Consider the following 22937-nt stretch of genomic DNA (forward strand, 5'->3'; position numbering starts at 1 on the left):
ATGGGGTAATTACTTAAGTCAGAGCTAGCCAGTAAGAAACAGGCAAGGCCAACAGCTTCATAATTAATACAGCGTCTTGTGTGTTATTTGAAGACTACAATGCGGCAGAGCCCAGGCGACTGGTGGGTGATAAACCAAAGCGGCTCAAGGAAAAGGCTTCTCTTTACAGGGGGGTTGTTTTTCAAGACAGGGTTTCTCTGTATTGATTTGGAGCCTGTCCTGGAACTCACTTTGTAGACCAGGCTGGCCTTGAACTCACAGAGATCCGCCTGCCTCTGCCTCCCGAGTGCTGGGATTAAAGGTGTGTGCCACCAATGCCCAGCAAAAATAATTTAATAGTTGGGGGACATCACAACATTAAACTATATTAGAAAGTTTGAGAACCACTGTTCTAGAAGATTCTTGGTTATTTTCTGTCTTCTTGACTTCATATTAAAGTATTTTTAACCTGCTGAACCTTCTTGTATATTAACTATTTTTCCAATATATTTATTTATTTATATTTCTTTGGAAAATTCTAAGCATCACTTTCAAATATCTTTCAGAGATACTAATCCTTTAACTGATCATGTTTTACCTAATCAACTGATAACCATAATTACATTTTTCATTTTAGGTAATACTGTAAGTTCAATTTTTGAATTCTTTTGTTCCTTCAACACATTTATACTTGTAATAAATAAATGAGAGGATCATATATATTTAACACAGCTAATTTCTATTCAGTATCTTGTGATTTCTGTGTCTGTAACAGAAAGGGCTTTCTCTGCAGTCTGTGCCTTTGGTCAGTGTCACTCACAATGGCTTACTTTATTTGTGTGTTATGAGAACTTATCTTCTTTGAGATGTATTAGAATTTTTTGAAGACTGGGCATAAAGTTCAGTATGAATCTGAGTTTGCTTCTGCCAGGTCCCTTGAGGTATTGCTGAGATAGGACGACTTTAAATTAGATTTTCTGCTGAGCTTTAAGAGGCTATACAGATAATATAAATTCTGACCCAGTCCACATAAGGATAGCATTCTGGTTAGAAAATTTCCACATGCATTCTGTTCTTCAGAGGTTTGGGGGTTGAGTGTATGGGTGTGATATTCTGTGCTGCCCAGAGCAAGACTAAGCTAGTCAAGTTCTCTGACTAATCCCTGCCATGGGCTAGTGTTTTCCTCATTCATCCAGTAAGATAACCAAACCTTAAAGACTATCAGCTTCTTGTAAAGATCTCTGCCTTAGGGTTTCTACTGCTGTGACAAGACACCATGACCAAGTGATAGGTTGGGGAAGAGTTTATTTGGCTTACACTTCAGCATTGCTGTTCAACACTGTAGAAAGTCAGGACAGGAACTCAAACAAGGCAGGATCCAGGAGGCAGGAGCTGATGCAGAGGCCATAGAGGGTGCTGCTTACTGGCTTGCTTCCCAAGGCCCGCTCAGCCTGCTTTCTTATAGAACCCAGGACCAGCAGGTCAGGGATGGCCCCACCCACCATGGGCTAAGTCCCAGGTCCCAATCATCACTAAATAATAAAATGCCATACAGCTGGATATCATGGGGGTATTTCCCCAACTGAGGCTCCCTCCTCTGATGACTCTGGCCAGTAGCAAGTTGACACACAAAACCAGCCAGTACAGTCTCCTATGTTCCAACAAGCAGAACAAAGGTTTTGTCTTTCACACTAGGCTGGTCTTTCAAAGTTCAAACCCCAGACTTTAATTACAAATAAATTGCTACATATTCCAGCACAATTCCATTGCTGGGTTAGTGTGAATTTGACATTTCTTTAAATATGTCCTTTTAAAAGAATCCCTTAATATGTGAACTATATATTTTAAAATATTTTATCTATCACTTCAATTACTTTTAATTCACTGGAATTTCTGGAAACAAAAACATTTTAAAATAGTAATTACATGAAGTAATTTTAGATAAATGAGTGACAGCCACTTTCTTCCTAAGTTCCTAAGTGCTTATCTAATCGACAGAGGTCTGGTTTTTCATTTAGGTAAAAACATAAGACAGTAAGAATTGTGTTCACCAAAAGTTACTATTTATAATAAGAGACAGCACATCTTAGAAGTCTCAGAGAACCTAGATGAAAGATGGGCAGCTCCTTGGAGAAAGGAACATAGATATACATTTCTTTCTCTTTGTGCTGCTTTACTTCAGAAAGATTATGACCAAAGCACCAATTCAATTTACTTTCTCAGTTTCCTCACTATAAATTCATGGCCCAATGCAGAACTAAATCCCTTATTGAGTATATTCAGTTCCAGTTGGAGAAAAGAGAAAAATTAGAATAAGAGAAAAACAGCATTCACTGTGATACCAATTGGAGAGGCAGCATGTCTGAATGTATTTATTATTTCATTGATCTTCAGTTAGCATCTGCTATGTGTAATTGTTCTAGGCACCTGGATCTATAACTTAAAAAATTAACATAATGGAACATGAAAGCTTTAGTGAGATAGGGGATGGAATGGATGGGCAGAAAGAATATAAGGAGGGATAAATAACACTAAAGACATACAAAAACCCATATAGAAGTTTCCTAAAATATATATAGTAAAGGGAGTTTAAATGGGGACATTCTATAATGGACGGACAATGTCTCTCCCAGCCAACATAGGCTATCAAAAGAAAAAAAGCCTAGTGCTAGATATGGGATATCTCTTTACCACTTAATGATCAGTGGGATGCCATAGAACACCCCCCAAAAAATTACAGGTTATTTCAATTGCTTTTGGTTATTGTTCAGAACTTAATGGTAAGACCTTACTGCTGAATATGCTGTATACTTGAATCATGGAACATAGAGAAATCAACCTGATACCAACCTGGAAGCTTTATCCCTGCTGGCTTTCATTCAAGGTTCATGCAAGATAGAAAAGCAATCAATAGAGTGCCTGGGGATTGCCTGGGAACTGCACAGAGCTTCCATCCCGGTGGGAGCCAAGCACCCTAGATTCCAGGTCTTCTCTTCTACCAACGAGACCAGGAAACCAGCTGATCCAGCAAAGGGACCAGAGGACCAGGTGGGAGGCTAAGCACCCCAGATTCCTGGTTTTCTGCTCCACCCATGGGACCAGAACCAGGACTAGGAATAGAAGAACTACCAGATTATTGGATTGCTAGCACCCACTAAAAGGGAACTCTGGTCCCCTAACCACCAGACCAGTAAGGGGCTTTTTCTGCACCCACTAGAAGAAGAGATGTGAAAAAGACAATACAAAAACACACTCAGCAACAGAAAAACAAATATGACACCGCCAGATTCTAGATACTCCACACCAGCAAGACTCCAACATTCCAATGCAAATGAAGCAGAAGAGAATGACCTTAAAACCACTTTCATGAAAATGATAGAGGCCCTAAAAGAGGATATAGGAAAAACCCTCAAAGAAATGGATGAAAAAACAAACCAAAAAAATGCAAGAAATGGAAGAAAAAAACAAACCAAAAGAAGAAACAAAGCAAAAAATGGAAGAAAAAACAAAGCAAAAAATGAAAGAAATGGAAGAAGAAACAAACCAAAAAAGGCAGAAAATGGAAGAAAAAGCAAACCAAAAAATGCAAGAAATGGAAGAAAAAACAAACCAAAAAATTCATAAAATGCAACAAATGGATGAAAAGATAAACCGAAAATTGCAAGGAACAATGCAAACAGTGCAAGGGATGAAAACTGAAATAGAGACAATAAAAAAAACACAATCTGAAGAAAGGCTGGGGGAAATGGTCAGGTACTACCGATACGAGCATTACCAACAGAATACAAGAGATGGAAGAGAGAATCTCAAGTGTTGAAGATACACTAGGAGAAATGGATTCATCAACCAAAGAAAATCTTAAGTCCAACAAATCCTTAACACAAAACATCCAGGAAATATGGGACACCATGAAAAGACCAAACCTAAAAATAATAGATATAGAAGAAGATGAAGAAAACCACCTCAAAGGGGCAGAAAACATATTCAAAAAAATCATAGAAGAAAACTTTCCCAACCTTAAGAAAGACATGCCAATGAAGGTACAAGAAGCTTACAGAACACCAAATAGAGTGGATCACAAAAAAAGTCCCCTTGCCACATAATAATCAAGACCCCAAATATACAGAATAAAGAAAGAATATTAAGAGCAGCTAAGGAAAATGGCCAAGTAACATATAAAAGCAAACCTATCAGAATTACATGTGACTTCTCCATGGAAACTCTGAAAGCCAGAAGGTCCTGGATAGATATTCTACCAACACTAAGAGACCATGGATGCCAGTCCATACTACTATGCCCGGCAAAGATCTCAATCACTATAGATGGAGAAAACAAGACATTCCATGCCAAAATTAGATTCAAGCAATACGTATCCACTAACCCAGCCCTAAAGAAAGTTCTGGAAGGAAAGCTCCAACCCAAGGAAGTTAACTAGAACCAGAAAAACATAGGCATTAGAGAATCCCACTCTACCAACAGATATTGGAGGGGTTGGGGGAAGGGTACGGAAGGAGGGGAGGGAATCGGAAAGGGACCTGGAACTGACTTGTGACGCAACCTTGTTTCTAATTTAAATGTAAATTTAAATAATAAAAAAGAAATGCAATCAATAGTCTTACCAAGCATGAGCACTGCAAACTATAATAGTGATGAATCTGGAAAGATCTGCTCACTGATGCAATGGTGGCACAAATATTATGGGCATAGCCAACCACTCTTCCACTACGGATTTGATTCAAGGACCATTCCACACAAAGTCACTAACTGCCCTCACACCTCCCCACAAAAAAAAAATAAGACTACCTATGTCATACACCCTAAGGAAGAATCTAATAATATTATTCAACAAAATGGATACAGTAATAAACTACCCCCATGCTCTTCTTATTATACCCATAAATTAATGCATCTTTTAAACTCATCAAAGAAGCTTCTCTTTGCAATAAATGGTAATTAATACAGAGAATCACAAATGGTCAACACGCACAGAATAAGAAATCATTCTCAGTTGTAAATGGGACACCTTTATCTCATTTCCTCTGTCCCCAAGGCTCAGGGACATTGTGGAACAGGAGGCATAAAGATTGTAAGAGCCGACGGTAGTAGATGTCAGCAACAAAACACTATCTGCTGTACATGACTGGGACATTGCACAGATGATCTCACAGAAACTGTGACTGAGTACACAAGATCAAGCCAGCCAAATCCCAGCATGGGCAGGGTTATTGTCAGTTGATGGACACTGGAAGATGGACAGTCATTTTCTACAGGGATGTGGTGTCTTAGAAGTTGCCCATACTCTGGTACACCTCTATGTACGCCCAGGTACGTAGAGGAAGAACTATGGAACTTGGTATCTTTAAAAACAGAGCACATGAAGTTGGAAAGGAAAAGAGGTTCAGGGAACAGGGCATGATTAGAGGTTAAAGAATGGAAATAGATTTGGTCAATACACATAATATGCATGTATGAAATTATCAATAAGAAGGAATATAAGAAGACATATAAATGAATATATAAAGGAAAGAATATAGCATCTCTGAAAAAATAACTATACACTTATCCTTCATTATCACCTTAAAAGACAGATGCAAATAACTCCTATTATAATGTTTTCTCCTTCTACACAAGGGAAATATGTGTTAATGAATTTCATGTTTTCAATGCAATTTTCACTGGAAAAGTTTCCTGCTTAATGACATTCAAAATTCTATTCATCTACAATGTGACACTTCTCAACTCTCATTCAGTCACAAATGCAGAAGCAACACTCTGTAATTCACACTAGCCTTTCCAATAAATCAATCAATTTAGGTTGTACCATATTCTAATTCAGCTTCTATCATCTTCACCAATAAATCTTAAGTTTCATATCCACAATTGGCCATGGCCCAGAATAAAAGATTTAACAGAAGTTTTAGCTTGGTAGCTGTTGAGTAAGTGTTCTGATACATTTTCACACTATAAACATTTAATGAGTCTGGCTCCCAGCAGAGTATTTACTACATCCATTTATTACATAGTAGTATATTTGCAGGAGCAAAATAGAGCAAAGGTTACTTCAGATACTCTACTAATATAGCTTCTTGTAAAAAATATAAACTGCAACCATTTAACTCACAAAATTATTGTTAAAAGGTTAAATGTTCAGTAAATTCTGTTTTATCTGGTTCAGACAACTTTGGCAATTGTTTGTGACTTGAATATACTTTTTTCAGGCATTTTGTTCTAAAGCCCTATCTTTGACTACAGGTAAATTTCAGTTGATAACACAGAATTTGGTTCTCAGGAAAGTATAGGTCTTATGCCTGTTTGCTAATAAGTAAATGGGTCATAAGAGGTCTTCTATTCTTGAAAAGACCCTTCTCCAGGCTCTCTCCTCTCCAATCTCTGCTATTTCTTGTCTATAGCACCCACCTCCAACTGAAGTGAGAAACCAAAGTGTCTCAAACGAGGTCTTTTGTGAGAACAAACGAGGTCTTTTGTAAGAACATCTCTGGACACAAATCTGTTTAACACATTGGAAAAATGTGCTATACAATTCCACCTGCCCACTCCTCTGGAAAGTTCCACCTCATTACAAGAAGCACTTCCCAAATAGAGACTATTTCTACTTAATGACCCATGGACAGTGTTTAATACACCAGAAAGACTTGGTTACATTTATAACTTTTCTGATGATTCATACAAACTAAGAACCTCAGCATATGTTATGCTGAATCTTGAGGAGCACATTAAGTTCTAGCTAGGAAAACTTAGTACAAGCACACCTACAAATTCTTCTTGGAATCAGAAAGGCTATACCCATACCCCTATCCGCTAGCTTCCTGATGAGCAATATGTACAGCTTAGGTCTCAATTTATTTTCTGTAAAGAAAATACAAAATTTTCAATGGTGATGCTGTAACAATCAAGTGAATCATTCATGCAAAATGTTTAGCTGGAGGGGCTAGAGAAATGGCTCAGTAGTTTAAAGTTCTTGTTGTTCAAGCATGAGGACCAGAGTTCAGATTCCAGTACCTACTTAACAAGCCAAGCATCTAACATATATCAGTAACCCCAGCTACAAGGGGAGCAGAGACAAGAGGATTAGTAAGGCTTCCTGATTTCAAGACCAGTCAAGAAAATAAGAGTCCCAGGTTCAGGGAGAGCTTCCTGAATAGGTGAATACTTATAGAGAAGGATGTCTGATGCTCTCTTCTGGCCTTTACGCATGCATATATACATGTATGCCCCTGCAATCTAAATAAATACATGCTTAAAACTTAAATATATACAAGTAAATCTTAAAATACTTTAGTCATCTAGAACTATTTTAAAATTTTATTTATTTAGAGAAAAACAAAAAAACTCTCAACCCAAAGGATGAGAGCTTATATCTCAAAGCATCTGCCAAGGAATATCTACAAATTACTAGCCATTTTGATAGAAGATACTGTATAAATTTTATATATATTCAAGAGCAGAATATATATAAACCCCCACTTTTATTTTAAGAGGGAAGCAAAGTAGAGAGTAGAATACAACAGCTTTCTTTTGGATGCAACTATCTGAAAGGAAAATAGACATGAAGAGGGCAAACTACCTTTTCATTGTCTACATCAAATGCTGTGTGTGTGTGTGTGTGTGTGTGTGTGTAAAATCAACTGTGAGTATCTCTCTGAAAACCCCTAGCTACTAGACAGTCAAGTACGCTGAATAAGTGATTTCTATGCCCACTGATGCAGCATAGTAATACACACCCACATGGCAAACCTAGGACTTGCACAATAAGACCAAGTTATCATTTGTCTACAAATGCCCTGACTTTGCACAGTGGGTAAGCTTGCCATATTCAGAGTTGACCTCTATGAAGAGGTATGCATCAAAACACACAGGTCAAGTTCCTGTGTTGTGAGAGAAACCAGGACCTTGTTCAACATTTTTTCCCATTATTCTTAATTTTTGAAGGAATTCAAGGAACCAACCCTCCTAAGCACAAAAGCACACATGGTCTAGGTCACATTACAAACCATACACAGTCTAGTCACATTCTAGGTCACATAAGAAACCCAAGCACTGATGTGGGGTGAAGTAAACCTATGAAACCTTAAAACACCCCAATTCAGGTTGAAGGCCTCCAACTCAACTCTTCCTATTTAGCATCAAAGTCCATTAGTTGAAACAGTCTGGTCTCCATGGGATGAAAACAGCAGGAGCCAACAGACAAAAGCAGGAATAAAAGACATCAAACAGTTCTTTCACTTAAGAAAGGCAGTATGAGTGACTGAAATAAAATGCCTCTAAGAGCAGGTGTGTGACTGAAAGACTGTGTTGGGAAGGCTAACAGTATAATTAAGAACATTTTGTGACCAGAGTAACAAGGTTTCAAACAAAGGTGGATATATTTTAGAAAGGACACTGCTTGGAAGGGGCAAGGACAAGATACACATGACTAGAACATCCCATTTCTCCCTCATCCAGTAAATGAACATACATGTGTTTAGCAGAGATCACACCACTTCCATTACTACCTGGTATAAAACAATTGATCAACCCCAACAAGCTGTTCAAACTGCAATTGAGTTTCCCATGAATTTTGACCCCCAAGTTTTATATTTTACTTATTTAGAGTCTAACACTTTACTAGTATCTGGCTGCTATCTTCTAGTATCTGTGACTGGTCTTAGGAAAATTTTCAATCTTAAAAGACAAGATATGCATATAACACACAAGCGGATAGTGTGTTCATTACACTGAATGATGAGAAATGATTAGTTTCCATTCTTTTTTACCTTATCAGATAGAGTTCCTAAACTCTGCATATAAGTAGACATTCTATGCATTTTTCACATGGATATAATAATATACAATAATACAACTAATAATATTGGATTAGAAATGAAGACCATGTTTAAAGACATAAAATTAAAAGGAAAGCAAGCAATTTTAAACTTAAAAGAATTACCTAGTGAAATTACTATGAAGTGGATAAGAACCATATAGACATTATATAAGTGTTGATTTTTTTTGATTATAGGTAAAACTTTAGTAATTTTAATTATAAATACTTTTTCATTATGGAAAAATTTCCTTCCAAATAGTCTCCACAATGATATTAAGATTGAATATTTACTATGTGTTACTGTAAACAACCACACCTGTATTATGAATTCAATTAATCTAATAACACTGTGATGTTATTGGACACTTGTAAGCAGAACAACAGAGGTTCATAAATATTATTCCCAAGGTCACAAGAATAGCAAGTGCCACAGCTTGAATATAAACCCAGGAATGAAGGCTCTAGAATTTTTATCCTTAAATACCACACTAAGGAGCTCCTTGCTGGACTAGGACAGCCAGAGCTCACTGATATTATATTTGAAGGCCTGATAAATCCCTCAACTTGTTCAAAATTGCGTTTCTCATCTTATGACCAGGCTTTCCCCAACTGTGGACAAGTCTAGCTTCACTGCACAGATCAACACTCTTGACTCCAGAGTTCGTGATCTTCACCAGGCAGGTGACCTATGCTCAGCAACTGAAAGATGCAGAAAGGCCTGTATGTTTGTTTCAACCTAGCAAGGCACGCTCTGAAAACCAGTGCTCTCTAAGTACCAGTTGTCAGTTGGCCCAGGCTTTGTATGTCTGTCTCCCAGGCAGACATCACCCTGCCTCTTCACCAGCCTGATAATAGTTCCTAATAACCACTCAGATCATGAACTCTGCTCTGTGTTGCTAGAGGACTCAGTGTGTGTGATACCCGCTATCATGGTATCCCTTTGCTCATGTCCCATCCATCCGATCATTATCCAGATGATTCCTGCTTACAAAATTGAGCCCTGCTGAAGTTGTCATGACCACAGGTGATAGAGTCGGGAGGTTCCTGTAAGGTATAAGGTGAGCTTAGGTTCCTAACGTAGCCTCCCACCTGGTTCCCACGCTCTCACCTTATTTACATTAAGTGTCTGCTCACGTGGTGCTAACATCGTTCTTTTAAGACATGAGTCTCAGTGTGTTAAAACCTTATAGAGTCCCGGTTGCTCAGAGGAAAAGCCAGCACAGACTTCTACAGCCTGGTCCCATTGGCTCTTTACGTGGGCCATGAACTTCCTCCCCCTACTGACTGTCACCACCCAGGTTCCTGGATTCTATGATATCACAATCATGGGAAGTGGCGTGGAGCCTATGTTCTAGATCTCCACCTGCTCCAGACTTAAACTCCTCAAATCTTTGAGACTACCTGGCCCCTTTAGACTATGATACGCAATTTGGTTATTTATATAGCTAATGTGCTTTTTGCCTCCATGCTCTTGCCAAAATATAAGCCCTTGCCAAAGGCAGTGACCAGATATATTTCCCGAGCACATAGAACAGTGCTGATAATACATATTGTACAGTAAATAAATCCTCCACTTTAGAAGCTGATCAAGGTAAAATAAAATCTTCACTTGAATCTTGGGCAATTCAGATTTAAAGGCTTTTTTTGCAGAGGAATGCTAAGTGTGCTGATAGGAAATCTTGCTGTTAATTTACTGGAAGACCCAAGAAGGTCATTGAGACTGATTAGAGCGTGATAAAATAAAAGCCAGTTCTCCAAACTCCCACCTATGAACCGGAAGTCTGCTTCTGCTTACTTATACGGAGGGGTTAAATCACATTTTGGCTCTTTTCACTTACCTCCAGCTCATCAAGAGCTCCTCCCAGGGTCGCTGCCTGAGGCTCAGAAGGTGGTGGCACATTCTGGATGCCTTGGGAAGCATTTGAAATGACATCAAGAGCGTTCTGAATCTCTTCACAGACTGTGTCCTTACTGGCTTTGAGCGAAGCAACATCGGAATGTTCCAAACAAGCTGAACAAATTGAATGCAAGAGCGGGGAGTTCTCCTTCAAAGTAGCCCGAGCCCCTGCAATTTCATCCCTCTGGCTTGGAGATTTTAAGTCCTGAGAAGAGAAATCAAAGGGGAAATAATTTTACTATTGGTCATAGAAACAAGACATATTACACAGATGCTCCCTTGGGTCGCATGGGGCAACATAAATCAAAAAGATGTAGGTGCTAAGCAGTCAGCTGGAGTTAATCAAGGGCATCAGGACTCTAAAGTCCTTCAAATTTGAAGTTCTACAATAGTAAACTGGAGGCAGTTCATAGGTAAAGGTTATAGTGGTAGAGAGGTGTCACTGGTCAGCCATATATGTTGTCTTAGTTTTGATTACTGCTGCTAAGATAAAATACTCACTGAGACTCCCTGTACAGTAAGTCTAGAGTGTGTCAATGTGATAATTAAAACTAATCATCACATCTGTATAAACTGCTAAAAACTCTGACACATTATTAAGTGCATTATCAGGCAGCTTGAATTACTAATATTCTGCTAACCTAGTTTCCATTGATAGTAATATTTGCTTTTAACTCTTCATTAAAAAAAATAAACACTAAACTTTTTCACCATCCAACTACTTTTTCTATTTCAGAAATACCAATAAACCAATCCTATATTTTTCTTTGATACTTACCTAACAAATAGTTGCTAAGCACCTATCATATACTAGTCCTTCTGTTAGAATCCAGGCATGCAGCTATGAGAAATCCCACCAGACCCTCAATCTCCTGAACTTCATGTTGGGGGGAGGGGCAGGAAACTTACTGACAAATAATAAACTAGGCAAATAAAGAAAAATTCAGTTTCAAGCAACGAAAGTATGAATGAAACAAGATGTAAAATGCAGCAGCACCTGAAGTATGAAAGTGCTTTAGTGTGAGCACTCAGCAAGGATGTTTCTGTGGATATGACAATTTGAAGTAATCCCCATTGGAGAGTATCACAGACAGAGAAGAAACAACATACACAATGGCTGGTTATAACTGCCTAGGATGCAGTAAAGAAATTGCCAAGCACTACCTTAACCAAGTGATAAAGGCTGACATTATCAGTGATGTCACATGGACACATTATGACACATACACAAAAAGGATCACTTCTGGGGTACTCTATAGAGACCCATACCCCTTGCCTAATAATGAGAAACAAAACGAACAAGGGCAGCTCAGGACATTCCACCTGACATATGGGCACTATTCAGCAAAACCATCAAGGTTTGTAAAATAAGGAAAATTGTTGACAAATTGTCACAGACTAGAGCAGAACAGAACAAATGACAATTCTATGCAATGACAGTCTCTGGACTGGATCCTAAAACAGAATAAAGGCATTTGTACAAGCCTGGTAAATCCAAATAAATGCCATTGATAGTGATGCATCAATGTGATCTTTTTGTTAAGACAAATCTTAAGTTATTAGCAATGGAGAAAACTAGGAGAAAGGAATTCTCCATGCTTTTTTTTTAACCAACATATAATTACTCCCACAAATTTTCTTTTAAAAAGCTGTCAAGGGGCATGAACATTTATACTAGTTCATGTGTGTCATTTGCAGTATCTTTTACAAAATCCATAAAAATTTGATAAATGTGATTATTATCAAAACACTAAGTATCTTTAGGCAAGGACCAGAGCAAAATGGATGCATTGTGTCTTTTATAGCCTGTTAGTGAGCCCTCATCCTGATAATGTTCCATTCCTTCCTGTTCAGAAATGGTTTTATTTGCTATTCAAAATGGAATCTGAATTCATATGTCACACAACCTGTAAAGTACTTCTATATAGCACCTAACTGAGCATCTCAACTTTGGTAGAAGTTTGCCATTACTATCCCTGTCCACCAAGTAGATACTTAGCAAAGATAGAGAGACTGGTGACAGAAGAGTACCCATTACAAGCACTTGATTTTTTTTCACAACACTCTTCTTGCCTGGGACATTACTGCTGGCATTAATAAATGGCTCCTGCTACTGTATTTTTAGTTCCTTCCCTTATAAAAGCAAAAGCTGTTTTGTACCCCCAGGCTTTTTTGGAGATTAACCTCTTTACAAATTGTAGGGAGAACCGCTAAAACAGCTGTCAACCCACAGTTCATGCTCATTAATTACCCTAGAAAAGACAATTTGTGATTTTCTTGGCCTCCCATGATTTCTCCCTTATCTCTGGTCTGTGTGCTAGTTTTGACTCTGGCAAAGATGGGAGTCACCCATTCTTTTGGTATCTGTTTTTCCATTTATGAAAATGGAGATAATGATATTTCTGCCAGCCTTTTTACAAGATAGCACAAGAACAGCAGAAATGGAATACAGCCTGAAGTCATGCAACCCTGAGCATGCCAATCCCATCAGGTCTTAGAAGCTGCGTGGATGTAAGAAATGGAATGTACAGGGAAACCAGTAAATAATTACAGAAAATATAATGGATCATCCCTTAAATTTCATCAAGAATAGAATGTAGTTTTTGTACTGTGATGGTCTTGGTGATTTTCATATCCCTGGTTTATAGCAGCAGTCAACAATGTAAATCACATTGTAGAACACATAAAGATGTAAATCATATAAAGAACATAATGAATAGAAAGAATGCACAGCCTGTGTGAGAAACACTCACAAAAAATATAAATGTTCAGAAAGAGTCACAGAAGACTCTGTGTGAGACAGTGTAATCAGAACACATATTACATAAGTTCCTCTAAAGTAACCTGTGCATAATTCTTTATTTAGAATGACATCGTCAGTATTGAGGTGGAAAGTGGTGTAAATAAATCACTACAAAGAATGTTAAAGTTTAAAAATATCATTTCCTTTGCTTTGGTGGTGCCTAGGTATATCTTACTATAAGCTGAATAATTTCAATGCTGTAAGAACATTAGGAATTTTTAAAGTACAAAAACATAGCTTTTGAACACAGGCTTTGTCCTTCCTACCTAAGGCAATGGCACAATCCTTAAAAAGTACCAATACCCCAGATATCAAGTCTGGGAAACCTGCAAGGAAGGACAGGATCTGTAAACATATCAAAATTAATACATTATGATAGTTAATAGAATGGGAAGGCAAGGTAGAGGTTTTAGAGATCATTTGAGAAGACAAGATCATTGCTCACAAATTATATTACACATTATATACTTAATGTGCTAAATACACTCCTGGATAAATGGCCATCACTCTTCTAAATTAAAGCCTACCATGGGTATTTGTGGTTACTTTAACTGATGAGTCTATGGGTTCACAGGTTGTCTGTTTATCCTAACTCCAAACCAGTTCAAAATATTTATTAAGTATCAAGGACAAGGGGGGATGTCCCTGGATAGACAGGTATACAGAATTCGGCTCCTCAAGGACTGACACTTACTTAATGTCTTTCTAAAATATACCAGAGAAAAAACACACACAGGATTTCCAAGCCTAGGAGACATTAAATGCTTCCAGATGATGAAGAAACTCACAGATGGGATTAAAAGGAAAAGAGAAGACCTTACACATCTACACAAGTTGGTAGAGAATGTAACATATGAATTTTAACCCTGGCAAGGAAAATGAAGTATATGTAGAGATTTTAAAGAGCACACAATGTAGAAACAGGATGCTCTAAGCTATAGGTTAATTCAACCATTCACCCAACAATTATTGAGCCTGTACTGTGCTTCAAGCATTATGTTGATTAAGGGATGGGAATGTCAAGAAAAGGTTCTCAAACCAAAAGTGTAGACAAAGAAATTTTTACAGAAACAGGGTTGGAGAGGTAGCTCAGTTCTTAGGAGTAATTGTTGCTCTTGAAGAGGATCTAGATTCAGTTCCCAGCACCAACATGGCCAATAACCTATAATTCCTGCTCCAGAAAGATCTGGTAGCCTCCTGATTACTGGATGCAGGTGATAGATATACATGCATGCAGGCAAACATTTATACACATAAAATAAGTAATTTTCAAAAATTTTATAGAAACTAAAATAAAGCTACAGTATAGAGGATAATCCTCAACTTAAAGAGGTTAAAGTAAGCTTATTAGAGGAATTTGTCCAGCTCTTGGCGGCATAATTGAGAAATAAATTAGCATATATTCATCATCTACAATATGATACACACACATAGAAAACACGTAGTGTAATGATTTTTACAATTAAATTCATTATTTCCACTCTCATCATACCTAATCACCACACGTATATGCTGTAGAACTACTCTTCTAGCTTATTCCAAGTAAACAATACATTATTACCAGCTATCATTACCATACTGTAATTAGATACCCAAAACTTATACATTTTAAAACTATAACTTTTATCCCTTAATTTATTCTCATTAACTTCATGCCCTACCCCTAGCAACCACCATGAAACACTCTTCTAAATTTTATACTTCTTTTAGAATAAAATAAAATAAAAGCAAATACACCATTTTTTAAATCAGAAAGAAAGATACATTTCAAAGGGGGATAGAGAATTCAGGTATCATAATTACTCCAATAAATCAAATTATAGAAATATCATTTAATTTAGGCAATTCAAACAAATTTGTATATGAAAAGTCACAGAAAGTTAAGCTTAAATTACACCTATCTCCATACTAAAGGTTAGTGAAACAATCGGTACAACTACCTTTGGAAGATGCCTTATAGACCCACCTGGAGCCTAGTGCATGTATGTCCCACTAAGCTATCCTGCCCCTGGAAGATGATGTGCATGTATGGAAATGTGCTCATATGTTCATCAAAATACACAAAGATATCTGCAGCAGTCTGTTCCCAACATTTCCAAACTGGAAACAAAGTAATGAGAATCAGCAGAATGTGCTATATGCAAGAGAGTAAAAACCCCCACAGAGGGGTGTGTGTGTGTTGTTTGAATCTATCTATGTAAAATTTTGACTCAGACAACATGAATTTAGAGCAGGAATAAGAATGGTGATTATTCTTAAGAAGTGATCTGAGAAGAAATCTAACTCTAGTAATTCTGTTTCCTTTTCTAGTCACCTAGGTACACAGGTGTCTGCTGGAAATTTTCGTCAACCTCCATACTTTTGAGCTGTGTACACTACATACATTTTCTTGAAATACTGCTGTAATTTGGTAATTCTGAGTTGATCTAAGGGCTGACAAGATGGATCAGTGGGTAAAGGCTCTTGCCACCAAGCTTAATGGCCTGAGTTTGATCCCCAGGACCCACAAGGTAGAGCAGATTCCCACAAATTGTTTTCTAACATCCACATACATGCTAGAGCGCGCGTGCGCGCGCGCGCGAGTACACACACACGCACACACATCCCATACAATACAGAAATAAAATTGTAAGATTACTTAAATTTGAAGGAAGCAAACACATTAGCAGAGCCAGCCAGTATTTTTTTATTTTTTTATTATTTTAAATAGCTTGTTTTACATGTCAATCCCAGTTCCCTCTCCCTCCCCTCCTCCTGCACTCCCCATCCCCCCCAGCCTCCCACCCTATTGCCAATTCCTTCCACATAGGGGATATCTAGAGTCTGTCATTTCACTCAGGGTAGGCTACAGGCACTCCCCTAAGAGTCCAGGCTCAGAGACCATCCCTCTTTGTGCTATGGGCACACGATGACTGTTTGTATTCCAGGGATAGACACTGATCCACTGCTCAGGGCCCCATAGGTTGCCCAGGTCTTCACACTGACACTCACATTCGGGGGGGAGGGGTCCAGATCAGTCCCATGCTGGCCTCCCCACTGTAGGTTTGGGGTCCAAGAGCGCTCCCCTCTTCAGATCAGCTGTCTCTGCTGGTTTTGCCAGCCCATTCTTTGTCACTCCTCTCTCTCTGTCACTGGGATCCTTGGGTTCAGTTCAGTGCTTAATTGTGTGTGTTTGCCTCTGCTTCCATCAGTCACTGGATGAAGGCTCCCGGATGGTTATAGACATCAAGTCATTATCAGGAATGGGCATTCGAGGTGGTCTCCACTATTGCTTAGCTTGCCAATTGGTGTCATCCCTTTAGATCACTCGAGGTCACTCTGGTGCCTGATCTGTCTTCTAACCTATGATTCCCTCTTCCCCCTATTCTACTCCCACCCACTCAAACTTCCTGTTCACCCATGACCTACTCTCTCTTCCTCTTCTCCCATTCTCTTCTTCCCAGCTCCCACTCCCACCCACTCCTCGCCGTGTTCCGCATCCATTCAGAGGATCTTGTCTCAATCCTCTTCTCTTGGGTACTATGCATATACATATACATATACATATATATATATATATATATATATATATCTTTTAGGTTCTTTCCTGTTTCCCAGACTCTCTGTCAGTGGAAGTGCAGACTGGCACTATCCTGATCCATGTCTAAAATCCATATATGAGTGAGTACATACCATGTTTGTCTTTTTGCCACTGGGTTACCTCACTCAGGATGGTTTCTTCCAGTGCTATCCATTTACCTGTGAATTTCAAGATTCCATTGTTTTTTTCTGCTGAGTAATACTCTATTGTGTAAATGTACCACATTTTCTCTATCCACTCTTCAGTTGAGGGGCATCTAGATTGCTTCCAGGTTCTGGCTATGACAAATAATGCTGCTATGATCATAGTAGAGCAGATGCCCTTGTTGTATGAATTTGCCTCCTTTGGATATATGCCTAAGAGTGGAATTGCGGGCTCTTATGGTAGATTACTTCCCATTTTCCTGAGGAATTTCCTGATTTCTTTCTTTAAAGACTCAAAGTTCTTGATATACAAGTCTTTCACTTCCTTGGTTAACATTATCCCCAGATATTTGATGCTGTTTATGGCTATTGTAAAGGGTGATGTTTCTCTGATTTCTTTCTCAGACACTTCATTATCTGTATATAGTAGGGCCACTGATTTTTTTTAGTTTACCTTGTATCCTGCCACATTGCTGAAGGTGTTTATCAGCTCTAGGAGTTCCCTTGTGGAGTTTTTCGGGTCACTTATGTAAACTATCATATCATCTGCAAATAGTGAAAGTTTGACTTCTTCTTTTCCTATTCCCCTTTATCTCCTTTTGTTGTCTTATTGCTGTAGCTAGAACTTCAAGTACAATATTGAAGAGACATGGAGAAAGTGGACAGTCTTGTCTTGTTCCTAATTTTAGAGGAATTGCTTTGAGTTTCTCTCCATTTAGTTTGATGTTAGCTGTTGGTTTACTGTATATTGCTTTTATTATATTCAGATATGTTCCTGTTATCCCTGATCTCTCTAGGACCTTTACCATGAAGGGGTGCTGGATTTTGTCAAAGGCTTTTTCAGCATCTAGTGAGATGATTATGTGGTTTTTCTTTCACAGTTTGTTTATATGGTGGATTACATTGATAGAGTTTCTAATGTTGAACCATGCCTGCATTCCTGGGATGAAGCCTACTTGATCATGGTGGATGATTTTTCTGATGTGTTATTGAATCCGGTTTGCAAGTATTTTATTGAGTATTTTTGCATCCATGTTCATGAGGGATTTGGTCTATAGTTCTCTCTCTTAGTTGTGTCTTTGTGTGGCTTGGGTATCAAGGTAATTGTAGCCTCGTAAAAAGAGTTTGGCAGTGAGCCTCCTGCTTCTATTGTGTGGAATACTTTGAGGAGTATTGGAATTAGCTCTTCCTTGAATTTCTGGTAGAATTCTGCACTGAAGCCATCTGGGCTTGGGCTTTTTTTGTTTGGGAGACTTTTGATGACTGCTTCTATTTCCATAGGGGTTATAGGTCTGTTTAGATTGTTTATCTGCTCTTGATTTAGTTTTGGCAAGTGATATCTATCCAGGAAATTGTCCATTTCCTTTAAATTTTTGAATTTTGTTGAGTACAGATTTTCAAAGTATGCCCTGATGATTCTCTGGATTTCCTCGGAGTCCATTGTTATGTCCCCTTTTTCATTTCTGATTTTGTTAATTAGCATGCTCTCTCTCTCTGTCTTTTGGTTAGTTTGGACAGAGGTTTGTCTATTTTGTTGATTTTCTCAAAGAACCAACTCTTTGTTTCATTGATTCTTCCCAGTGTTTTCCTGGTTTCTACTTGATTGATTTCTGCCCTCAATTTGAATATTTCCTGGCGTCTGCTCCTCCTGGGTGAGTTTGCTTCTTTTTGTTCTAGAACATTCAGCTGTGCTATTAATTCTCTAGTATGACTGTTCTCCAGTTTCTTCATGTGGGCACTTAGTGCTATAAACTTTCCTCTCAGCACTGCTTTCAAAGTGTCCCATAAGTTTGCGTATGTTGTGTCTTCATTCTCATTGAATTCGAGGAAGTCTTTAATTTCTTTTTTTATTTCTTCCTTTACCCAGGGATGGTGCAATTGTGCATTGTTCAATTTCCATGAGTTTGTAGGGTTTCTGCGATTTGTGTTATTGTTGAATTCTAATTTTAGTGCATGGTGGTCTGATAAGATACAGGGGGTTATTCCAATTATTTTGTATCTGTGGAGATTTGCTATGTTTCCTATTATGTGGTCAATTTTAGAGAAGGTTCCATGTGGTGCCGGTGCCGAGAAGAAGGTATATCCCTTTGTTTGGGTGGAATGTTCTATAGATGTTTGTTAAACCCAGTTGGGTCATAACTTCTATTAGTTCTTTTGTTTCTTTGTTAAGTTTCTGTCTGGAGGCCCTGTCTAGCAGTGAGAGCAGAGTGTTGAAGTCTCCTACTATTAGTGTGTGAGATTTTATGTGCGTTTTGAGCTTTAGTAATGTTTCTTTCACGAATGTAGGTGCCTTTGTATTTGGGGTGTAGATGTTTAAAATTGAGACTTCATCTTGATGTGCTTTTCCTTTGATGAATATGAAGTGTCCTTCTTCATCTCTTTTGATTGATTTTAATTTGAAGTCTAGTTTGTTAGATATTAGGATTGCTACACCTGCTTGTTTCTTGGGACTGTTTAATTGGAAGATCTTTTCCCAACCCTTTACTCTGAGATAACGTCTGTCTTTGATGTTGAGATGTGTTTCTTGTATGCAGCAGAAGGAAGGGTTCTGTCTTCGTATCCATTCTGCTAGTCTGTGTCTTTTTATAGGCAAGTTGAGGCCATTGACAATGAGGGGATATTAATGACCATTGATTGATGATTCTTGTTTGTGCTTGATTTATTAGTAGTGAAGTTATTTTGTGTAGTTTCTCCTTCCTTTTTCTTTTGGTGTTTTATAAAGTGGGATTATATATTGCCTGTGTCTTTGTGAGTGTAGTTATCTTCCTTGGATCTAGGTTTTCCTTCTAGCACTTTCTGTAGAGCTGGATTTATGGATACATATTGTTTAAATCTGGCTTTGTCATGGAATATTTTGTTTTCTCCATCTATGGTAATTGAGAGCTTTGCTGGATATAGTAGTCTGGGCTGGCATCCTTGTTCCCTTAGCATTTGTAGGACATCTATCCAGGATCTTCTGGCTTTCATCGTTTCCATTGTGAGGTCAGGTGTAATTCGGATAGGTCTGCCTTTGTATGTTACTTGGCCTTTTTCTTTAGCTGCTCTTAATATTTTCTCTTTACTCTGTAGGTTTGATGTTTTGATTATTATATGGAGAGGTGACTTCTTTTTCTGGACCAGCCTATTTGGTGTTCTGTAAGATTCTTGTATTTTCATAGGCATATCTTTCTTTAGGTTAGGGAAGTTTTCTTCTATGGTTTTGTTGAATATGTTTTCTGTACCTTTGGGTTGTATTTCTTAGCCTTCTTCTATACCTATTATTCTCAGGTTTGGCTTCTTCACGGTGTTCCATATTTCCTGGATATATTGTGTTAAGGATTTGTTGGTTTTGAGATTTTCTTTGGTTGACAACTCTATATCCTCTAATGAGTCTTCAACACCTGAGATTCTCTCTTCTATCTCTTGTATTCTATTGGTGATACTTGCATCTGTAGTTCCTGATTGTTTACCCAGCTTTTCTATTTCCAGCATCCCCTCGTTCTGTGTTTTCTTTGTCGTTTCTATTTCAGCTTTCAATACTTCAACTGTTTGAGTTGTTTCCTTCATTTGTTTGGTTGTTTTTTCTTGGTGCTCTTTAGATTCTTTGAGAGATTTGTTTATTTCTTGAAATTTTCCCCCATTTCATGGATTTTTTGTTTGTTTTTTATTCTATTTTTTTAAGGGATTTCCTCGTTTCTTCTTTGAGGGTCTCTATCATCTTCATGAAATATTTTTTTTGAACTCACTAATTTTATTTTTTTATTTTCCAGTTTAAATTTAGATAAGAAACAAGGTTGCTTCACAAGTCAGTTCCAGGTCCCTCTCCCTTTCCCTCCCCTCCTCCTGTGCCCTCCCCCCAACCCCCCCCGTTATCCCCTCATTCCCCCAGGGAGGGTGAGGCCCTCCATGGGGGTGTCCATAGTCTGTCATTTCATATAGGGCAGGGCCTAGACCCTTCCCCAAGAGTTCAGGGTGAGAGTGCACCTCACATTGTTCTATGGGAGTCCAAAGTCTGTTTGTATACTTGGGATGGGTACTGATCTGCTGCCCAAGGCTCAATAGATCACCTAGGTCTGTCTCCTCTGCTTCATCTATGTAGTGCTTTTCGGGTCTTGCTGGTGTTGGTTCCCTAGATTCTGGTGGAGTCATGTTGATCTTTCTATTGCTGAGTGACCTCTTATTCTGTCTTCTTCCCATCTCTTCTTCCAGTGGGTGCTGGTGGGGTCTTTCTGTCTCCACTGGTCTCCTTCCTTCCTGAAGCTGAAGCTGGGGATGCTGACACTGAAGCTTAAGCTGAAGCTGGGGTTGCCGGAGTTTGGGGCCTGGAAGGGCTGATGTCTTTCCTGAAGCTGGGCTCACTGGAGTTTGGGGCCTGGAAGGGCTGATGTCTTTCCTGTAGCTGGGCGCACTGGGGTTTGGGGCTTGGAAGGGCTGATGTCTTTTCTGTGTGGGTTGGTCTTCTGGATGCCAGGAGAGGCCCCAGAAGATCGAGGGGATGGGTGTTGGGCGGGGGATCAGGGGTGTCCCTGCTGGAGACCCAATCTCACCTGAAGCTGGGCTCCCCGGGGTTTGGGGCTTGGAAGGCAAGCCAGCCAGTATTGTGTCACATGCTTTCCCTTAGCAAATAACACTGGTGCAAGCCTCCCAAGGACCAGCCTGCTTGATTGCATGTCCCTTGTTAAGGGGATGATAAGAAAACTGAATACACAGCCCACTTTCTGCCCGACTAAAGGAACTGCATTTTAAAAAAGGAAACAAATCGACTGCTTGAAAATAAACACACACAAAAAGGAAGTTTCTATGAGCCGGCTGTCAGAAAGCCCAGAACTGGAGTCTACACAAGACATCGATTCTGAGTGACCTGGAACAAAGCTGCATCTCAGAGGCCCTGAAAAAAAGTCCTTGCTAAGCTGCATCTCTGCCCCTGTAGCCCCAGGAAATACTGTGCTCTGCAAAGCAGAGCTACATGCAAATGCTTGCATTTCTCTTCCTGGCATTCAAATGAAGATCCAGAAGCTGATAAAACCACTCTAGTAATGGGGAGGAAAGGGGTTTAGAAAGAGCAGAGCTGGTTTTCAGGAGATTAGGAGGACATGTCACAAGGAAGCCTGTGTCCTCTTTGCTATTTGGAGTCTCTGCAGGGTTGGCTTCTCTCCCCAATCTTCCCTCTGCCAAGATGCCACATGCTGACTAGTTTGTTGGTCACTGGGCAGCTTCAAGTTCTATTGGATGATAAACAGTGCAAATGCATGCTGATTTCAGTGTTTTTCTCCAACATAAATCAGGAAATGGGAATACTTGACCATGACTGACCTGAAGACAGATGATACTGAACAAGAACAGGTGGCAAAGAAAAGAAAATTTCAAAGAAAACAGATTCTGGGATTTTTATAATCAAGACATTAAGCAGCAGAGATAGCCTTCCACTGCCAGCCCATTATGTTTTACATTAATAGGTCAAACTCGGTAAAGGGGAGGATAAAAGAAGTGATGATATTCAAATAAGCAAAGGGAAAACTGTAAGGACTCAGGCATTATGCTGGCCTGCCCTGTCACCTGACAGAACTCACTCAGGCAGTACCCTCTCACCCCAGGTTTCCATGACTGTGTAGTCTGCACACAGGTGCAAGGGAATCCTTTAGAAGAAAGACCCCTGCCCAGTTATGTTCTCTTTCTCAGCTCTTTCTGCTCTTTTCCAACTCTCTTCCTGCTGTTCTCCTGGGATAAACAAG

General features: G+C 38.9%; 1 protein-coding gene across 19 annotated transcripts in view; it reads right to left on the minus strand.

Annotated features, from left to right (window-relative positions):
• The window catches only part of Ctnna3 (catenin alpha 3), a 1429068-nt gene that overhangs the window by 1071924 nt on the left and 334207 nt on the right, over positions 1-22937 (minus strand). For 18 of the 19 annotated variants that reach the window (XR_005871457.1, XM_040732537.1, XM_040732539.1 and 15 more), the window contains exon 6: positions 10642-10905. The exons of the other annotated variant lie outside the window; for it this stretch is intronic. Coding sequence is in view for 17 of the 18 variants with exons in the window: in XM_040732537.1 (XP_040588471.1) it covers positions 10642-10905 (264 nt within the window). In the remaining variant the exon portion in view is untranslated. The remainder of the gene's footprint in view (positions 1-10641; positions 10906-22937) is intronic. 19 annotated transcript variants of the gene reach the window in all.

This window comes from Mesocricetus auratus, unplaced genomic scaffold, assembly GCF_017639785.1.
Source record: "Mesocricetus auratus isolate SY011 unplaced genomic scaffold, BCM_Maur_2.0 Super-Scaffold_100027, whole genome shotgun sequence".
NCBI lineage: Eukaryota > Metazoa > Chordata > Mammalia > Rodentia > Cricetidae > Mesocricetus > Mesocricetus auratus.